The sequence below is a fragment of the Heterocephalus glaber genome, unplaced genomic scaffold (assembly GCF_053883595.1).
Source record: "Heterocephalus glaber isolate CG9 unplaced genomic scaffold, H.glaber_assembly_v1.0 deba00001579, whole genome shotgun sequence".
Classification (NCBI taxonomy): Eukaryota; Metazoa; Chordata; class Mammalia; order Rodentia; family Bathyergidae; genus Heterocephalus; species Heterocephalus glaber.
In genome coordinates this window covers 385,374-406,783 of record NW_028258360.1, presented here as the reverse complement: position 1 = coordinate 406,783, position 21,410 = coordinate 385,374, and the positions used below count along the sequence as shown (strand labels likewise).

General features: G+C 39.3%; 1 protein-coding gene across 1 annotated transcript in view; it reads right to left on the bottom strand.

The window, feature by feature from the left end:
• Tm9sf2 (transmembrane 9 superfamily member 2) overlaps window positions 1-21,410 on the bottom strand; it is a 66,136-nt gene that overhangs the window by 29,462 nt on the left and 15,264 nt on the right. Inside the window, exons 2-4 of the mRNA XM_004858623.4 lie at window positions 18,221-18,288; window positions 16,212-16,305; window positions 5,664-5,791 (exon numbers count right to left, since the gene is read on the bottom strand). Coding sequence (XP_004858680.1) covers window positions 5,664-5,791; window positions 16,212-16,305; window positions 18,221-18,288 — 290 coding nt within the window. The remainder of the gene's footprint in view (window positions 1-5,663; window positions 5,792-16,211; window positions 16,306-18,220; window positions 18,289-21,410) is intronic.

The window sequence follows — 21,410 nt, the reverse complement described above, 5'->3', positions numbered from 1 at the left end:
ATTTATAGTCAAAAATAGCTTTAAAAAAAGATAAAAGTGAAGAATAAAGTTCTGCAGCGCTGTACAGCTACATTAAAGTCTGACCATGTGGTCCCACATGTTCAGAGCACACTGTGGGATACAAATAAAAATTAGTTAAAATATACTAGTTATATTACAGTCATAAAACGACACTCCAGGGCATGTTTTATTTGTTAATTAATGTATGCCTTAGGAAATAAATTAGGATTCTATATTCACCTGAGGTGTACATTAATGACCTAATAAAACATGTCTCGTCACATTTAAATGCTATTTAGTAGTACCCGATGCCCTGAGCTTTAGAATCACCTACACTATTAAGCTGCTTATTATGAGAGCCAGCAGGCTACTAGTTCCAATGAAAAGACTATAAAATATTAGAAACATAAAACAATGCTATATAAAATAAATAATTCAGATTTTCTAGAAGCCTGAGGAATCAGTTAATTGCTTTAATTTTTTAGAGAATGAAGTTCAACCAATGAGTACATATAAGTAATATGCAATATCTTTATGCTATCATGTTGGAGAGAGAATTACATAAAAGTAAGAGTGCTAGTTACCAAATGAGGAATTCAGAGCACTTTGGGTTTTTTAAAGGTAAAAAACTTATCAATTATTTAGATAATCCCCTGATATAATAGCCTGGTTTTGGTATGCAGTAGAAACCAACAAACCTTTTTTTTTTGGTATCAGGGATTGAACTTGGATCCTTCCGCTTTCGAGGAAGGCGGTGGAACCACTGAGCTAAATCCCCAGCCCCTAAACCTTTTGAAATAAAAGAAAATTTAAAAAATATCACTTTTAATTACTACCCTCCTAAGTTAGGGATAGTATTCACTTGGATTTTTCTTTTTTTGTTTGTTTTGGTACTGGGGATTGAACTGGGTACCTTGCATTTGCGAGGCAGGTGGCAGAACCACTGAGCTAAACCCCTGGCCCCTTACTTGCATTTCTAACATCAAAAAAATTAAAATCCAGGGCCAGGGATTTAGCTCAGTGGTGCCACCGCCTGCCTCGCAAACTCAAGGTCCCCAGTTTGATCCCTGGTACCAAAAAAAAAATTAAAATCCTATTTCCAATCTTGTTAAAAAAAAAGAAGACTCAAAAGAATAAAGGCTGAATGGCCCCAACTTTTTGTCATGAAGGTCTCCTTCCTACTATTTCCCTCCACGGAGTCTGAATAGTGCTACCAATCAAGCTTCATTTATTAGTAACTAAATTTTCCCAACAAATTAACTATAAGTTTCTGATCAGAAGAGAATAACCAAAATCCTAGCCCAAAACAAAGAACCTGGGGACTTAAATCATCCTTTTGACATGAGTAAATGTGTACTATCCATTAGCATTTTGAATTTTTAAAAATAACACATCAGTCCTCTTTGCTAACTTGGTGGGAATCTGGGATGGAATACAGTAAAGTATCTTCAAGACCCCTTTCTGGCCAATAAACGATAGTCCAGGGGTTCTATGATATTAAAAATATTTTATGTACTCTGGTAACTAGTTGAATAATTACACTTTTATTTTTAAAATGTCATAAGGGGCCAGGGGTATAGCTTAGCAGTAGGGCACCTGCCTAGCATGCACAAGGCTCTGGGTAAATATCTAGTAACACACACACACACACACACACACACACACACACACACACACACACACACACACACACACACACACACACACACACACACACACACACACACACACACACACACACACACACACACACACGTCCTAATTCCAAACTCTGGAGAGCATAGCTGATATAATTCAAGTTGCTAGTCAGTCTTAAGAATTAAGCCTGCTGACAGAGTAAGTTCAAAAGATCCTCAAACATGTTTTGATATCTCAAATAAGAAAAATATTCATTGACTTAAACAAGAAAATTAACTCTTCCCTATAACAAAAATTCATTCACATATGATATGGAGGAAAAATTAGTTCATTCATGTCATGGAATGTCATACAATTATGAAAGAGAATGAAATAAATATAGACCTACAGAGGTACTTGTATTCCCTATAATATTTTCTTAAATGAACAAGTAAGCAGCAGAATAATGCGTACAGAATTTCAGCTGTGTTATTTTAAAAAGCACACAGCGGGCTGGGGATTTAGCTCAGTGGTTTCGCCTCCTGCTGTGCAAACGCAAGGACCCAAGTTCGATCCTCAGTACCAAAAAACAAACAAACAAAAAAAAGCACACACCTACCTGTGTATGCGCAGAACAACTAGAAACATGCATAAGAATTAACAGCCCTACCTTTAGGGAGGAAATAGGACTTTAAAAGGTAGAAGACTCTTAGTTATTATTTAATATTTTCTAAATTGCTTGTGGTCTTTCACAGGCATTTATTAATTTGTAATTTAGAAAATGGTTATGCTCTCTGTAAACCAGCTCAGGGCAAAGGATAAAATAAAATGCGCTACATTCACAATACAATTTTATAATGGAAGCACTACACTTCTGGAGCTGTGCCCCTTTGGCCCTATTTATTTATTTACTTATTTATTGTGGCACAGAGATTGAACCCAGAGCCTCTCCACTGAGTTATATCCCTAGCCCTTCTTTTAAAGTTTTGAGACAGGGTCTTGCTAAGTTACCCAGGCTGGCCTCAAACTTGCAATCCTCCTGCTTCAGCCTCCCAGAGTACTGGGACTTCAGGCACGCACAGTCACGCCCAGCTCCGCCATCAACTCTGATACCTATGCTTAAAAATAAGTCACATACTAAAACTTTCTTAAAATAAGTCAAAGAAGAAATACACTCACCTAATGGTCCCAATGAATTCATCAATGTGAATCAACATTTTCCAAATGTGTACTGAGCTAATTCAAGAACTAAAGCCCTTGTCTAGAACTACTGTATATTTCTGATATGGCTTAAATATTTTGTTAATGATTCAGGCTTGAAATCTAAAATTTTTCCAATTCAACTGCAAAAATCATTATTTACCAGCACTTTTCTAGTTTTTTTAAAGTTGAATACTTTAAGTTTACAACTAATATATTCATATACTTTCTAAATTTTACTACTGAATGGTTTCTTTGTAAACTATTTGAAATTATTTATTCTCTTTTTTTTTTTTGGTACAGGGGATCGAACCTGGGTCCTTGCGCTTGTGCAGCAGGCAGCGAAGCCACTGAGCTAAATCCCCGGCCCTGAAATTATTTATTCTTATTAAGTATCTTATTAAGGATGTAGGTTAACTGCATCATAAATTTTGCTAAAAAGATTTCTAAAGTACTCTCCTGTATGGAAGCTGTTATGGCTTGTCTCTAGATGTCCCTCAAAGCCTCATGTGGTCATAGGTGGGGATTTTCAGAGGTGACTGGTTCTAGATTGTGTGATGTTGGAATTAAGTGTGTAATGCTGGGAATAAGAGTGCCCCATCCTGGGTGTTAGTGCTACCCTGGATAGAATATAAGGGATAGAAAGAGGGCTGCTGCTGCTGCTTCTTCACTTCTTTACTGCTTTGCTGCCTTCTGCCTACCATGAACTGTTTCTCCTCTACAATGCCCCTCAGCCAGGACACACTGCCTTGGAGCCAGCCAATTATGGACTGAAACTCTATAAACTGAGCTAAATAAACCTTTCCTCCTTTAACTTTGGGTATTGGGTATTTTGTCTCAGCAATGACAAAAATAACTAAAACAGAGAGGCTACTAAGGAAGAGGTGCTCTGTTATCCTCAGAAGCAAGACAATGAACAGCATCACTGGCACAGAAGGGAGGAAAGCTAAAACCACCCACAACTGAGGAATCTTCCTTTCACTCAGGCAACAATCAGCTCCTATTTGAGTGAATGGAAGTGGCAGGGGCTAATATGAGAAGACAATCTAAGACTTGAGCCTAAAATAGCATTTTCAAAGGCATAAAGACCAATATGAAGGAAAAGAAAAACAGTAAGGGAAATTTCAATTATTTATACTGCAGGTAAATGTATCCCAAGTTACATTGATCTAGCTGTTTATTCTCATTGTAGCTTAGGGGAAAAAGCTTTTAACTGACCAGAAACCAAAGACATGAAGAGATGAAGGGGCCATTTAAGATCCTGTTTGCACCAGGGCTCAGATGAAAAAGCAGCTGACGTGAGTCTAATAGGCAGGTTTTGGACAGTGCCCTTTCCTTCCACCTTCCAGCAGCGTCCTACCTGTCTATGAAGCTCATCTCCTTAGGGCTGAAGTATATGCAGCCCAAATGTGCTGACTGGAAAGGCCCCACCTAATCACAAGCCCAGGACCACTTTGTTCCACACGTACAGCCAAGAACAGGGAGAGGGACTGATCAGGCAAGAGAGAAAGAGAAGCTCCAATCACTGTATCTGGGCTGTAGGACAGTCAGGCCTCAACTGAGGTCAACATCTCCTACTCTCCCTGGGGCTGGACAAACAGGTTTCAAGGGTAGGACAAAAGGTGGTCCTCCTCGGGATCACCTCCAGCACCTTACACTTCCCAAAGAGGCAAAGCATACAGAAACCAGGAATCTATAGAGAATGCAGACATCTGCAAGCAAAATTATCAGGAATAATAATAACGGTCATTCTTGAAAGGGTAGGTTTTGAGAGCCTTTCATAATATTCTATGTTTGAGTATTTTTGAGGCAGGCAGCAGAACCACTGAGCTAAATCCCCGGACTTGGACTGATAAGGTTTTTTTTGGTACCGGGGATCGAACTCGGGTCCTTGCGCTTACGCAGCAGGCAGCGAAACCACTAAGCTAAATCCCTGGCCCTATGTTTGAGTACTGAATAACAGGCATACATAACTTTGGAAACAAAAACAGGAGTTTTAAAGGCCTTTTGATTTCCAACAAGCTGGTAAGGAACTTGTAAATTTTACACATGATGGTTACAAAATAAGAGACAGTTGGGCTGGGGATGTAGTTTGGTAGTAGAGCACTTAGCTAGCATGCGCAAGGGCCTGGGTTCAATCCTCAGTACTTTGGCAGAGAGGGGAGGTAGGAAATATTACACATTGTAATACAAGTGTTTGATTTTGAAGTATGGTATTTATAAAACATCAAACAAAACTTAAATTTTCTTTTGCTCTGATCTTTCTCATGGCTGACAGTATAAAACAATGTTTCTCTATAAGACTGATCCAGATCCTTTCCACGAGTATAATCCCTGTGAACTACCCAAGAGTAAAAGAAGCACTCTATGTTCCAGGCCCATGTGCCAAAGAAGCACCAGATATTATAGCAACCTAAAGCATATTTTAAAAATGCCAAGCTTTGGAAACTGTCATTTCTGAATTTTTTGGAACGTTTTCATGACAGCTGAAGTTTGTTGTTAATGTATATGTTAACACCCATAACTGAAATGGTTACGATGAAGAAAAAGATACTTTAATGATGCTCTGAAAAGCAAAAGCCACTACTTCATTTTACTATTAAGGAATGAATTGATTTGCTATATTTCATACAGTTTACAAAGTAATTTATATACTCAATGAAACAGATTTTTTTTTTTGGAGACAGGGTCTCACTCTGCAGTCCAGGCTGGCCTCAAACTCGTAGCGATTCTCCTGCTTTGGCCTCCCGAGTGCTAGGATTACAGGTGTGCACCAGCGCCTGGCTGAAACAGATGTTTTATTTTGGAAAGGAAAAAGACCCAAATCCAAAATATTCATGTCTTACCAATGATGCTGATAATTCAGTAACATGCTTTTTTTCAAGAAATCTAGCTTTTGCTTGTCTTCAGCTCTCTCTGTGTGGTATGTCTTCATGCAGACAAGACGGCAGGTGTCCTCTTTATTAAATTTGAACTGTATGAAAAGAAAGTGGAAGGTACTTTAAGAAACATATCCAGGTCCTTCATAAAAATACCGAAGACAAGCATATTACTTAAGTGGATTAATATTGGCAATAAACATTTTAAAATTCTTCGTAGTTCAAACAGATTTAAATTTCAATCTTAGTTTCTTTAAATACTTGTCTCCAACTTTTCAATTCCTAAATTTTTCCTTTTGATATTTTCAGTCTACTCACCTTTCACATAAATAAGTCCTAGAAGCAAAAGACAGAGAAAAAAAGAAACCCACATGTAGAACAAAATGGAACATCTGTCTCTCCAAAGTAATATCCCAGGGTTATGTTTCAGAACTCTAAAGTTGAAGCCTTTCTAATAATAAGCAAATGTCCAACTATTTCAACAGACATTAAAGGTCTCTTTAAATGCCAGCTGATAGGGACTCAGCAGTAAATGAGATAGAATGGAATGAAGTAAGAAAGTCATATATGGGTGTCTACAATCAAGGTAAATCGGATCCTTTACTCAAGTATAAAGACCCTCAATTTTCAAGACCTTATTTAATAATGACAGTGAAATAAAAATTGTTACTTCTTTAAAACTAAAGATTTTTCCAATTTAAATTGAGGCCTGTTTCATGTGTGTAAAAGTAATGATGCTCACAATGTACTATAATAATACATTTATTTTATCAGGAGCCACATTTAAAAAATCTATTTCCTAGTTTTTAGAAGGCTGTATTTACTAACTACATAGAGAGTTGATTAGTATACATTTTTAATAAATTCAAACTTCACTACAGATGTTATAAAAAACAGTGTTTCACTTCTAAGGAGTCCACTGTTTATTATATACATCCTTAACCCAGCTGCTATCCATTAGCAGAGGAGCGAGTTTAAGTGTGGCCCACTGCTGCCATCTGCCAGCCAACAGTTTAATTTTACCACACTGCTGCCCTGCAATAGAGTAATACTTGTTTTTTGAAACATAACCTTAGAGCTTCATGTTTTAAAAATAGTAACTGGAAAAGCAAAAGTATACACATTAGGGAATCAGCGGCACAGGACACCAACCTTAAAACCAAGTAAGGAAAGGGGGGGGGACAGAAAGAGAGAGAGAGAGAGAGAATGAGAATGAATGAGTTACACCACAAGGGCAAATCTTACACCTCAATCCAAAGCCCAGTGAGTTTAGGTGAGTCAACCTGGGTGTTAAATTGCAAAAAAAATTATCAAAACCAAGGATGGAAGTGATTAATAATAGTTAACATTTACTCAGTGCCTCCTATGTTCTATGTACTTAAATATATCGTCTCATGTAATCCTCCCAACAACCCTATGAGGAAGATATTCATCCATAGTTTACAGATTAGGAAATCAAAGGACAAAAAGTCATACAACTAAGAGGCAGAGCCAGGGGTTAACCCAAGCAGACTGCACTCTAGAGAAAATGCTCTTAGTCATGACATGCTACTGCCTCTCGCTGTAATATATCTTGCTGGAAAGGTTTTAATAGTTTAAATTATCTTTGGTTATGGATTTAATAAGACTACATTTTGTTAAAGATTTGAAAATATTATTAGCTGTCAAAGGAACCAAATCCTCCTTATAACATGCAAGCCCATTATTCTACTTTTATAAATTCAATTAAAATATATGTAATTTATATAAGAAAATGTTTTATTGTAATTTTTCTTGAATTATTCAATGTGGGGTTAAAATTTTTTTTTGTTAAATTCTTTTATTGGTACATTTTAGGTATACGACACAATTACATTTCTCATTGGGAATTGTACCTTTACATAATGCATCTTGGTTCTTATTTTTTCCCCATTCCTAGCCCTCCCTTCACCCCCTTCACCCTTCCCTATTTACAAAGACTTTATTTCCAATTCTCATCATTTTTCTTTTCCCTTCTTTCCTTTCCCCTGCCCCTCCCACTACCCCTACCCCTTTGGACCTTTTCTTCCTATTTTACATTATCAATTATTCATTCTAATCACTGGTACATTTTAGGTATACAATATAATGACATTCATCATTGGAAATTTGCACCTTCACATAGTCTCTCTTGGTTCTTATTTTTCACCCTTGCCCAGCCCTCCCTTCAACCCCTCCAGTCCTCCCTATTTACAAAGATTTTGCTCCTATTTTTCCATTTTCTCATATTAATCCCATTCCCTTTTATCCTTTCCCCTAGCCCTCCCACTTCCATCCCCTTTGCCCCTTTTCTTCCTATTTCACATTACCTATTATACATTTTTGTCCTTATTTACACTTTCAGTTTCTCACACCAGAGAAACTATTCAGTATTTATACATCTGTGTCCTATTTATTTCACTTAAGAGTATTGCCTCAATGTGCATCCACTTAGTTATAAATGTCTCTAATTTCTCATTTTTTATGGCTGAGTAGTACTCCATTTTATAAAAAAAAACACATTTTCTTTATCCAGTCTCCAGTTGATGGGCATTTGGGCTGTTTCCAAGTTTTAGCTATTACAAACTGTGGTGCTATGAACATGGGTGCACATATATCACTGTGGTATGATTCTTTTAATTCCTTGGGGAAGATCCCCAGCAGTGGAATAGCAGGGTCAAATGGGACTTCCAGTCCTAGTTCTTTGAGGTATCTCCATACTGATTTCCACAGTGCTTGCACCAGTCTACACTCCCACCAGAAGTGGAGCAGGGTTCCTCTTTCCCCACAGCCCCGCCAGCATGTTATTGGTTGATTTCATGATAGCAGCCATTCTTTCTGGAGTGAAGTGGAATCTCAGCATTGTTTTCATTTGCATCTCTCAAATGACCAGTGATGTTGAACATTTTTTCATGTATTTATTTGCTATTTCTACTTGTTTGTCTTGAGAAATGTCTGTTCATTTCAGATGCCCATTTTCGGATTGGGTCTTTAAATTTGGGAGGTCTGATCTTTTTAAGTTCTTTATAGATTCGAGATAGTAGACCTTTGTCTGAGGAAGAGCAGGTGAAGATTTTCTCCCACATTGTGGGTTGTCTCTTCACACTGCTGGTGGTTTCTCTTGCTGTGCAGAAGCTTTTTAATAAGAAGAGATCCCATTTGTTGATTGTTTGTGCTAGTTCATGGGCAACTGAGGTTTTGTTCATAAAATCTTTTCCTACACCGATGTCTTCAAGAGTTCTACCTAACCTCTGTTCCAACTGGTTCAGAGTTTCTATTTTAATATTTAGATCTTTAATCCATTTTGATTTTAGTTTAGTGCATGGTGAGAGATATAAGTCTAGTTTTAATCTTTGGCAAGTTGAAGCCCAATTTTTCCAGCACCATTTATTAAAGAGGCTATCTTTCCTCCAGTGAGGGTGTTTGGCTCCTTTATTGAAGATGAGATGGCTGAGCGTCTCTGGCGTTGTTTCTGCATCTTCTAATCTGTTCCACTGGTCCTCAGGTCTGTTTCTTTGCCAGTACCATGCTGTTTTTACCACAGTAGCTTTGTAGTAGAGTTGCAGGTTGGGGATTGTGATACCCCCTGCCATGTCTCTGTTACCTAGAATTGCTTTTGCTATTCTGGGTCTCTTCTTGTTCCAAATGAATTTTTGGATTGTTTTCTCAAGGTCCATGAAGTATGCTGCTGGGATCTCAATTGGAATTGCATTAAATCTATATAGCAGTTTTGGAAGTATGGCCATTTTCACTATATTAATCCTTCCTACCCAGGAGTAGGGGATGTCTTTCCATTTTCTGATATCATCTTCAATCTCTCTTTTCAGAGGGCCATAGTTTTCAGAGAAAAGGTCTTTGATTTCTTTCATTAGGATGATTCCTAGCTATTTCAGTTTTTTGGATGCTATTGTGAAGGGAATTATTTGCCCTATTTCTCTCTCAGTCAGTCTGTCATTGGTGTAGAGGAAAGCTATCAATTTTTGTGTGTTGACCTTGTAACCAGCTACTTGACTAAATTTGGTTATTAAGTCTAGAAGACTTTTGGTGGAGTTCTTGGGGTCTTCTATATAGAGTATCATGTCATCTGCAAATAATGACAATTTGACTTCTTCATTTCCTATCTTTATTCCTTTTATTTCTTTCTCTTGTCTAATTGCCGTGGCTAATGTTTCCAGAACTATACTGAACAAGAGTGGTGATAGTGGACATCCTTGTCTTGTTCCTGATTTCAGTGTGAAGGATTTCAGTTTTTGACCATTTAGTATGATATTGGCTGTTGGTTTTTCATAGATGGCTTCTATCAGTTTGAGGTAGAGACCATCTATTCCAATTTTTTGTAGGGTTTTTATCATAAATGCATGTTGGATTTTGTCAAATGCTTTTTCTGCATCTATGGAGATAATCATATGGTTTTTGTCCTTGGCTCTATTAATATAGTGTATTACATTGATTGATTTTCGTATAGTGAACCATCCCTGCATCCCTGGGATGAATCCCACTTGATCAGGGTGTAGTATCTTATTAAGGATTTTTGCATCTATGTTCATTAGTGAGATTGGCCTATAGTTCTCCTTTTCAGTTGGGTCTTTCTCTGCTTTGGGGATCAAGGTGATGCTTGCTTCCAGGAATGAATTTGGGAGTATTGCTTCCTTTTCAATCTCATTGAAGAGTTTAAATGGTAGTGGCAGCAGTTCCTCTCTAAATGTCTTGTAGAATTCAGCAGTGAAGCCATCAGGGTGTGGACTTAAAATTGTGTGTGGAATAGTTCTGTGGAAGGCATTAAATCAAATAATTGATAAACCTAGAATCAGGCCTGGGTACAGGGCTAGCTCCATCTTGATGTAAGACCTTAGAAAGTTGCCTAGTCCTACCTTGGCTTCAATAACTATAAAAAAACTTGTAAAATGGGTTTAGTAAAGCTGTGCAGGACTGTTGAATTAAATACAGAAACGTGCAAAGCTTATGATGCTGGCAAAAACAGGCGTTTACTGAATGACAGTTATTACATATTCTGTCACCAACTTTTAGCAAATGGTAGAAAAATTGTATCAAAGCCCTTCACATTCTGGAGGAGATACTGTGGGCCCCTGCAAGAGCTATGCAGGCCCTGTTGCCTGTGGACCACCAGCACTAATCCCCTGCACCTCGGTTCTCCTAATGTACGTCACCACAGAAGTCCATGTCTCCACAGCATCCTTCCTTCCCCATTCTCCATCCCAAGGTAGATACATACCTGCCCTCCGGATGCCAGCCCGAACCCTCCCGACCCTTACCCCTTGCGTGTGCCCCTTTGGAACTCATGTGTCATCAGCAGAAGCCATCGTGCATCCTCAACCTCTTCTCGGAATGTTCTCTGAAACCTGTCCTAAGGCAAACCTGGCTCTCCCGAGGGACATGCTTCACCACAGTGGGACAAATGGTGGATGTTTTCTTTCAGAGGCCACTGCGCTTGGCCAGCTGAAACCCTCAGGTTTGACTCATGTCATCAGACACATCCTACCGACTCCAGGTTGGTGTTGCCTACCAATTCCAGGTCAGTAGCCTCAGTCCTGGGAGATTTCAGCTCCTAGCTCCTGATTCCTGGTAACTGTAACATTTAAGTAGATGTTTCTTCCAACATACTGTCTTAGTCACATATCATTGGGACAAAATACTCAACACCTATAACTTAAAGAAGAGGTTTATTTTAGTTCATAATTTTAGACCATGGTCAGCTGGCTTCAGGGCAGAAACAGCATGGCAGAGGGGCATGGCAGAGAAAAAGGCACTTTACCCATGGTGGCCAGGAAGCAGACAGACCAGGGAGAAGCCAGGGACAAGAATATATCCTTCATGGTCAAGTGCCAGAGACCACCTCTGACCAGGCCTCACCTCCTAACAGCACATTTAGCTTCTGAACTCCTCAATGTATGAATCCACCAATAAGTATGGCACTCCTATGATCCAAGCTCCTTTCACATACATGAGAATGGGAGGAGGCACATGTGAGATCTAAACCATTAACACTGTTGTTATGGCTTATATCTACTTTTTTTTTTGGTACTGGGGATCAAACTCAGGACCTTCCACTTGCAAGGCAGGTGCGGGCACCACTGAGCTAAATCCCCAGCCCTATGACTTATATATAGATTCCCCCTACCTCAGCCGTATGTGCTCATAGGTGGAGCTTTTGGGAGGTGACTGCATCACGGACTGTATGATACTCCTCAGTGGATTACCCCCTGATGAGCTTATAGCTCAATGTGATGTTGGGAGGTGAAGCCTGGTCAGAGGAGGTGGGTCACCGGGGGCATGGCCTAGAAGGATCATCTCCCTCCCTTTTCCCTGATCGCTCTCTGCTTCCTGCTTGCTATGCCAGGAGCTGCTTCTCCTCTGCCACACTGTCTTGCTGTAGAGCCAGCTGACTACGGACTAAAACCTCCACTAACTGTGAGCTAAAACAAACCCTTTCTCCTTTAACGTGCAGGAGCTGGGTACTGTCTCAGCAATGAGAAAGTAACTAAGACAACTGTACTCTTGGTTCTCTGACCTCTTCCCCACCTGCTAACCTTCATCATATTTCAAAGCACTCCCTTCCCCATTCTCACTCCTCTGCCATCTCAATGTCAAGTTTCCAGTGTCAAAGTACTGCCCCATTTTCCCAGCTCACCAGCTCAAGTATTCCTCAACTCCAAGAAGACCTGGACACCAAAACCAACCAATCCTATGGTCCTTTTACTGTCCTCCCCCAAGGAAGGTCATGGCCCTCCCTCCCTCCCTGCAGGCTCAAATTCTAAGGTCAGTGGCATCACCACCTTTCGTATGTCCTCAGGACATTTGGTCTCCTCTCACACTGTTGTACTCATTTGTCCAAGCACAAACCTAGTTAAATTCAACTCTACAGTAGCACAGAGGACAAGAGCTGGAGAAACAAATCAGCACCCCAGGCAGTCCAACTCCAAATCATCCTCTAGCTCAGAGGCGGATAATGTGCCAGCAATCCCTCTGCAGGCCTCTGATCCATCCCACCCTCCTACCGACTCCTCCTTCCTCAAACCTCCAGCTCTCCTTTCCCTCTTCACTCTCAAGGGATGACCATGCTTCCTGCTTCACTGAGAAATTTGAAGCAGTGGCCACAGTCACCTTCTAGCATCACATCCTCCAGTTACCGTGGGTTAGCTGGGTCACAGAGGTCAACCTCTCCACAGGGACCCAAGGTCCCATCCCTTCTTTCCTGTACAAGGGCACACTCAGCAATCCCTCCCTCAAATCATCAGTCTTCTCACCTTTACTGGATCACCCTCGACCATATACAAACCTTTCTAAAAGATATAAAAAGTTCTTGCTCACGTCATGCCACCCTCCACCTACCACTCTTGGTCTCGCCATGCCTCTAAAATACAGGTGCTTAACAGAGCTGAATGTATGTCCATGTACCCCTGGTCTTCCCAGTCTCTCCATGTGGCTACTCTACCACAGCTGCTTTTTCATCAGTGACTTTCACACTGGTCAAGTCTCTGTCCCTACTCTCCTGATCTAGCAGCGACAGATTACCCATTTCCTCCTCCCATCCTTCTTATGTTGGTTTCAGAAACCACACTCTCCTCATTTTCCTGCTTCTCACACCTTCATCCTCTCGGGCTACAATACTAAATAGGTGATTCAGGGGTTGGACCTTGAAATTGTTTCCTCTATCTATATCCCACCCACTCCTTTCAGGATCTGCTCCATTCTGTGGCTTTAAACACCATGTATGCATTGATGATTCTCTCTAGTGGGAGAGAGGGAGAGGGGAGAAGACAGGGAATGGGGGAAGAGGGAAAGAAAAAAGTGGGGAGAGAGACAGAGAAGCAGGTCCATCTCCAAGCTGAAGCCTTTCTCCAAACTCCAGACACACATATATAACTGTTCAACATTTCTAGTTGGATGCCTAATCAACATTCCACACTTACTATGTCCATTACCTTATCTATTTCTTCTAAACCTGCTGTTCCCCCAGTTTCTCACCTTAGAAAACAAACTTGAAAATCTACACCCCATCCCTCAGCCAAATCTTTCGGCTCCACCTTCAAAACAGCCAGATTCTAAGATTCTGACCACTTCACAATCCCTCCTCCACCCTCAAGGTCTAAGCCACCATCAGCTCCTATCTGGAAGGCTGTGGAAGCTAACCAGTCTCCTGGCTTCTCTCTTTACACTCCTGTGATTCATCATCAATGTGAAATCCAAGCCTACACAAAGCCCTCCGATGTTCGCCATCTTGCTCAGATGTAAAGGTCAAAAGGCTCTGCGGTGACTTATAAGCCACTCTGTGAAGCAGCCCCGTTACTTCTTTGTCTTCTTCTCTGACCACTCTGTTGTTCACCTGCTCAAGTTGTACTGACTTTTTCCTGTACCTTGAACACACCAGGCCAGCTCACACCTTGGAACCCTGGCATTTGCTGGTCTCTTCACCTTGAACACCTTCCCCCAGGTATTCACAGGGCTTACTCCCTTATTTGCTTCAGCTCTTTTATTCAAATGTCACCTTCCCAGTGTGACTTCCTAAATTTACATTTTTAAATGTCACCTTCTCAGTAAGCATATTTCGAGTTGCAAACTCCCAGTCCACTTTCCCTGATTTATTTTTAGTAGTTTTTTTTTTCTCAGTAACTAACACATTACATCTTTAGTATTTATATTGTTTCCATTTCCACACTTGGGTAGAGATTTTTTTTTTTTTTTTTTTTTTGGTACTGGGAATCGAACTTGGGACCTCGCATTTGCGAGGCAGGGGGCAAAGCCACTGAGCTAAATCCCCGGCCCTGGGCAGAGATTTTTGTCTTGTTCATTGCTATATCACACATCTACAATACAGCCTGGTACACACAAGTCAGCCAACAAACTTGTTAACCAAGTGAATGGAGGAAATGAACAGTTAAGAGTCAAGTTATTATGGCCCTATACAATGTGGCTCTGGCTTCATGCAATACACACAATGCCTTACATTCTTGTCCTGATGCAAACAGAAGTCAGACACAGAAGATGGCAAAGTAGCTTTGAAGTTTTATTTTGTTGTTGACAGTTACCATAGTTTTTTGCTGTAAATCTAAAATAAGGTAAAAATATTATTTGAAAATAAAGGACAAAAGAATCAAAAGTGAAATGAAAAATACTGTTCAATACATTTATGGCTGGTTTGGAAAAAAATACCTGATCTCTCAGCCCCAAGTTTCTGAGTTCCTATGCCTTGGCCATAAAGAGTGCCTGCTCTGTCCCTTAATTCCTTATTTGGGAAAACCTCTCCCCAAGTTTGAATATTTAAAATTGTTAGCATTTTGAGAGCAGAAAACATCAGTTTGAAATATCTAAAGAAGATGCATTTATGGATGGAAACTGTAAACTTGAGGTGCTTAGGTTTGCACAATGATGTCTCTCCCTCCAGGGCTCCCCAGTTTTGTCCAGGTGCTGGATGGAATGAGATGGCTTGTGCAACGGATGCAGGCTCAGGGATTTCCTGCACAGTCCATGTACTAAAGTGCCACAGGGGTGGGGTGCCGAGTGAGAAAGCGGGCAAGGTAGCAATGCATGAGGTCTCAGACATGGGAGACAAGAATAGGAAGGCAGAAGAAACAGCTGTCGGGCTGGGAAGAAAAACCTGGAGTCAAGTTACAGCCATTAAAGTGAGTGGTTCTCATGTGGTCAGTTAAGGAGTAAAAGGAAAAATGCAAAGTACAGGAAAATAGATTGAAACATAGAAAAGTAAATCCAATTTTATATAAGCTTGTATGCATATAGAAATTTCCAGGAAAGATCATCAGAAAATGAAAGAGGAACCAGGGGAAGAGAGACATATTTTTTCATTTCATACTCTCTGTACCATTTAATTTTTTATATAGGGTATGTTATTTTAAACTAATTTTTCTAAAAGAAAAAGACCACTGTTCTTTGTGCAGTGGGAGAGCAGAAATAAAAGGGAATGGGGCCCTGCAATGTGGAAGGATAGCCAACTTAAAAGAGAAATGGTAGGAGACAAACTGACTGGAGAGTTCCTTATTCTGTGGTGAGTTTGGCTTAACTCATGTGGCAAAAAATGTATCAGACATGTTCCAGATACACTTTCAATGATCACAATAGAAAGACTGACATCCAGAAAACCCAGTGGAGGTACCCAGGCTGTGCTAATGCTTTTCTAAGGACAAAACTGTCTAGGGACAATGCTCAAGAAGGGAGGAACACAGAGCAGCAGGAACAGCTCTTCATGATCTTTAGGGTTGAGCAAGGTCTCCCTGTAAGGTGGGTGGGGTAGGGGACAATCCCTTTAGGCCACCACCTTTTCATTTATAACACTGGTTGTATGAATGTTCACTAAGACACACTTATCAGTGACATGTTGTGAAGACAAAGATCCTTTCAAACTGTGGCCTTAAGAAATTATTTTTAGATGCAAAATAAAATGCTCCTTAGCTATGACAGCTAAGTTAATTCAGCCATTCTCAAAAAACATAAAAAAGCAAACAAAAAAAAGTGACTAATTTTTATGTAACACTAAATACCAACCTTATATGGAGAAGGTTCAATTCTTTCTCCAAATAATACTTGACCAAGATTTTCAGATGGACGTTTTCCTTCTGATGCTTGGCAAAAATCAAACCTAAGGGAAGAGTATTTAAGTTTTTAAATATAAAGAAAACAATGAAACATCAAACATCTGGCCACTCTTGAAAGATTAGTTACTGATCATTTTAGTAGCTCTTGTAGATGAGTAAGAAATATATTTGTATTTCAAGTCCCCTGTGCCACAACTCCAAAAGAACAGAAACACTCCAAATTATGACTTAGAATACTCTAATTTCTAAATAATACTTTCATTAAAATGTTAATTACGGAACTTAAAAAGTTGACACATAATTTACTTTTGTTCAAATTATAAAATCATTTACAACCATATCCAAGTGAACTTTTCAGAACCTATCTCCTTTTGTTATAACTTGCTAATCCAAATCTTTACTTAGAAATGACATTTCAGCAAGATGTGTCAAGTCTACCCAGCTCTCCCTGATACACTGGCCACCACCTCCCAATAGGAGAAGACGGCTAAACAGACCTGCTGAGAACACAGCTGTGGGAAAGTATACTCAGTCACCTGTAAGATTCTCTGTGCTGTGATGCCCTCGTATTTTCAATTGATTTCAATAAAGTTTTGTTTAAACATTACAGCCTAATTTGAACTTTGTCACAGAATATTAAAGAACAATTCTTTCTTCATCCCAGAATGATATGGGGAGTAGTTGCCAGTAATGGCAACAGATTAATGAGATTCCCAAAGAGGAAGATGAATCTCAAATGATAAAAATGGGCTGGACAGAATATCTCCTATCTACCAAATATAAAAGATCCACCAAATTTTTCTAATAGCTGCAAAGATTCAAGTAGACATAGCTGTTTACCTAAAAAAAGAAACAAAAACTAGAAAAAGTATCTGTGTCCAACAGTTATATAAATTACAGTCCATCCACTCATGAGTTATGTACTCTCCTCTTATATATATTTAGGTGCACAGACTCTTATAGGATAGTCTTACATTTTGTGTATCCTTTTCTCCATAACATATATATATATATATAAATATTTTTTCTCTTAATGAAAGGAGAGGAGAAATTGGAATTCAACTAAAATTCAGAAACTGTTGTACAGCTAATACGGAATAATGCAGTGGTCAAATGAATGTTAAGAGTTTCATGTAGGGCCAGGGATTTAGCTCAGTGGTTCCGCCCCCTGCCTCACAAGCACAAGGTCCTGAGTTCGATGCCTGGTACCAAAAAAAAAAGAGTTTCATGTAGCATTTTCCATAATATCAAAAAACTAGCAATCAAATATTGATAAACAAGGAATTAGTAAGCAAACAGGTCATGGAATATATACAAATTCTATGATGGAATAATAAATAGCTACTAAATAGAAGTCACTGCATAGTAATATGGAAAGGTATCAACAACATATTCACTGAGAAAGAAATGGTACAAACCAAAGGTAACAGTATGAACCTACTTTCATCTAAAACAAAAATGTATAAAAGTGAATACAGTGCTAGAATATTCAGAGAAAAAAGGAGAGATGTTGATATCAAAGTAGTAGTTCTTTCAGGGAACTGATTACGTGAGAGACAAGAATTCTGTTTAAAAATGTATGATGTATTTAATAATTAAAATTTTAAAAATATAGTTTTGTGCAGATGGGTGAAAAAGGGACTCCATTATCTAGCTGATGCATCTTTTTGTTGTTGTTGTTGTTGTTTTTTTTTGGTACTGGGGCTCGAACTCGGGACCTTGTACTTACGAGGCAGGCGGTGGAACCACTGAGCTAAATCCCTGGCCCCTGATGCATCTTTTGTACTGCAAAGCAACACTTTCACCTTGGCAAAACATATTTTAAAAACGTGTTTAGGTCTCATGCATTTTTAAATGCATACAAATCTACTTTTAACTACAGAGAAAATAGAGTTCTAGGCACACAAAATTCTGATGAATCACATAAACTTTATATAAAAATGAAGCTAAAAAACTTACGCTGTATATTCATAAGGAAGAACAGATTCCACAGAGTCAAGCCTGTTTACAAACAGTTCTATATCACTCTGAAAATGAGGAGACACAGAATTAAGATACAAATAATTTGCAAAACAGACATAAGTCATGCTTAGGACTGAAAAAAGTTGAAATGCTTAAAATGTGAAGTTTTATGACATTCAACTTACCGTAAATACAACAAAATAACTTTCAGAGTTGCAAATGTCTGTGGTATTTCTTAATTTTTTTTAAGTTCTTTTTTTTATTGTTGCTTTTTCTTTTTTGAGATAGGGTCTCACTATGTAGTTCAGGCTGGCCCTGAACTCACTATGTAGCCCAGGCTGGCCTCAAACTCATGGCAATCCTCCTGCCTCAGCCTCTGGAGTGCAGGGATTACAGGAATGCAGCACCACACTTGGCCTTTTTTACATTCTAAATTTTCTAAAACATTAAATGTGACATTTTAAGCCAAAAACATGCATCACATTAATATAAAGTGTTTTTAGAAACAGGGTTTCCAAATTCAGTATTTCATTCTGCGGCACAAAAATAATTTTTAAACGTTCTCATTGCAACCAAGAAATGTTGCCAAGTTAATTAGAAATGCCTAGATTAATTATGCTAGAAATACAATCCCATGCACACAATGTACTCTTAAGCAGCCAGGAGACAGACAATGACAACATGGTCTAACTTTGGAGGACTGCTTTGATCAGTTTAAGAATGTTGAACCACAAGTTATAACCATGAAGTTCACAGTGACCACATGACATTCAACAATGAGGAGAATTGCTTTATCAACTTCCTGGGAAACATGGGCTAATTACTTTACACCACACCTTTCTACTGAAGGTTCCAAAATATCTCCTAGGTACAGATGAAGCTCCACAGGACCCCCAAGACTTACCCACCCTCTCAAATCACTGATACACATGACAGAACTGACTAGCTGAAGAACTGCAAGTCATCTGTGTCCTGCAATACTTTTGGTGCTAACCAAAGATCCGTGAAGTGGGAGGTGGTATTTATCCAGGACAAGTACCGTTATAGAGTCAAGCCACTGTGGCTGCTCTGGACTGGATCAAGTGGCTACCTGGCATGGCACAAAGCCACACTTATCATTCTGAATCTCACTGACTAGCACAAGCAGACAAGATCTCTGAAGTATAATTAAACAACACTGTACAGCCACTGACAAAGCAGCAGAACAAGCAGGTGAGAGTGGACCTCTGAAGCAGGTGAGAGTGCACCTCAGGAGCCGACTGCTTGCATCCTGAGCACAGGGTAGTCACTTACTGTCATTTTTTTCAAGTTATTTAAGATGCCAGTTTCCTCATGGGCGCTTCAGCTTCCTTATCTGTCACAGGAGTAGGTGGATTGTTAGCATTTACAAAATATCTCACAGTGCCCGACACATGAAGGGCTATGTATTTGTGAAAGCCAAGAAATTAATGATACTCAGTACAAGGACAGCCTAAACTAGAGTGCCCACCTTAAAAGCTTACCCAATATTCAAGTTTTGTGAAGGAAAACAGCCTTTGGGTACAGTCTCATATACAACCCCTACCACTCTACTTAAATGAGATAGCAACTCGATGGCTACACTGCCTCCAACAAACACAAGAAAGTAACTGTCTCCTTGCACAAAATATTTCAGACCGAATCACTGGTCATTTTACTAAAAAGATGATGGAACTTGACATTACAGCATGCTTGAATAATTAAAAAGGAAAAACTATATAACTATTGTGAAGGCAAAACTCCTAGCTGACAACTTCCTCTGCCAAAATAATTTTCACTAATTAGAAGGGGTCAATACTGCTCTGAAGATACATCACAATTCAAATGATCTATTTAACATATCTTAATGAAGACAGAAAGGTCCCTAAAAAGCTATTCCTATTGACGATTCTAGATTTCTCCAAAGAAGGAATGGAGCTATTATATGCTATACAACTTTCTATGCTTTCAGTTTCAAAATCCACAGACCCACACTGCTATCACACAAGGTTCTCCTGCTATTGGGTGCAGTGCACTGCAATCAGGTCCATTCCTCACTCTCCACCTTGTCCTTGGAAGCCAGGCCTGGTCTTAAATCCAAGGTGTGACACTTAGCAGGTGACTGTGGCAACAAGTTCCTTCACTTCCCTGTGCTTGAGCTTTCCCACCTGTAGAATGGAGGAAATAATCCCTGCTTCCAACAGTTTTTGAGAAGCTTTTTTAAAAAATTAATTTTATCAGTACAATTTATATATACATAATGATCACAATTAGCATAGGGAATGTGCACCCTGTACATGGTGCATCTTGAGTCCTCTGTTCTTCTCAATCCCTCCCTTCCCTTCAACTCTTCTTCCCCTCATTTACAAAAGTTTTGTTTCCATTTTTTTCTCACCTTTTTTCTTTTCCTTTCCTTCTTTTTCCCCTTCCTCCTTCCCAGTTCCCCTTCCCTTCTGAACAATTTCTTCCTATTTCACATTATCTATTATATATTTTGGTCCTTATTTACCCTTCCAGTTTCTCACACCAGAGAGACAATTCAATATTTACACATGTGTCCAATGTATTTCACTTAAAATAGTCTCAAGGTGCATCCATTTAGCTATAAATGTCTCAAGTTTATCCTTCTTTATGGCTGAGTGGTACTCCATTGTATAAAAGACCCACACCTTTTTTTATCCATTCATCAGTTGATGGGCATTTGGGCAGTTTCCAAGATTTAGCTATTACACACTGTGTTGCTATAAACATGGGTGTGCATATATTGTTGTGGTATGATGCTTTTAATTCTTTCAGGAAGATATCCAGAAAGGGAATAGCTGGGTCAAATGGGACCTCTAATCTTAGTGTTTTGAGGTATCTCCACACTGATTTCCACAGTGGTTGCACCAGTCTGCACTCCCACCAACAGTGGAGCAGGGTTCCTTTTTCCCCACAGCCCTGCCAGCATTTGTTGTTGGTTAATTCCTTGGTATCAGCCATTCTTTCCAGAGATGGAATCTCAGCATTGTTTTAATTTGCATCTCTCGAATGACCAGTGAGGGTGAACATTTTTTCATGTATTTATTCGCTGTTTCTATTTCTTCATCTGAGAAGTGTCTATTCATTTTCAGATGCCCATTTTTGGGCTGGGTCTTTAAATTTGGGGGGGTCCTAATTTTTTTCTATTCTTTATATGTTTTAGATACTA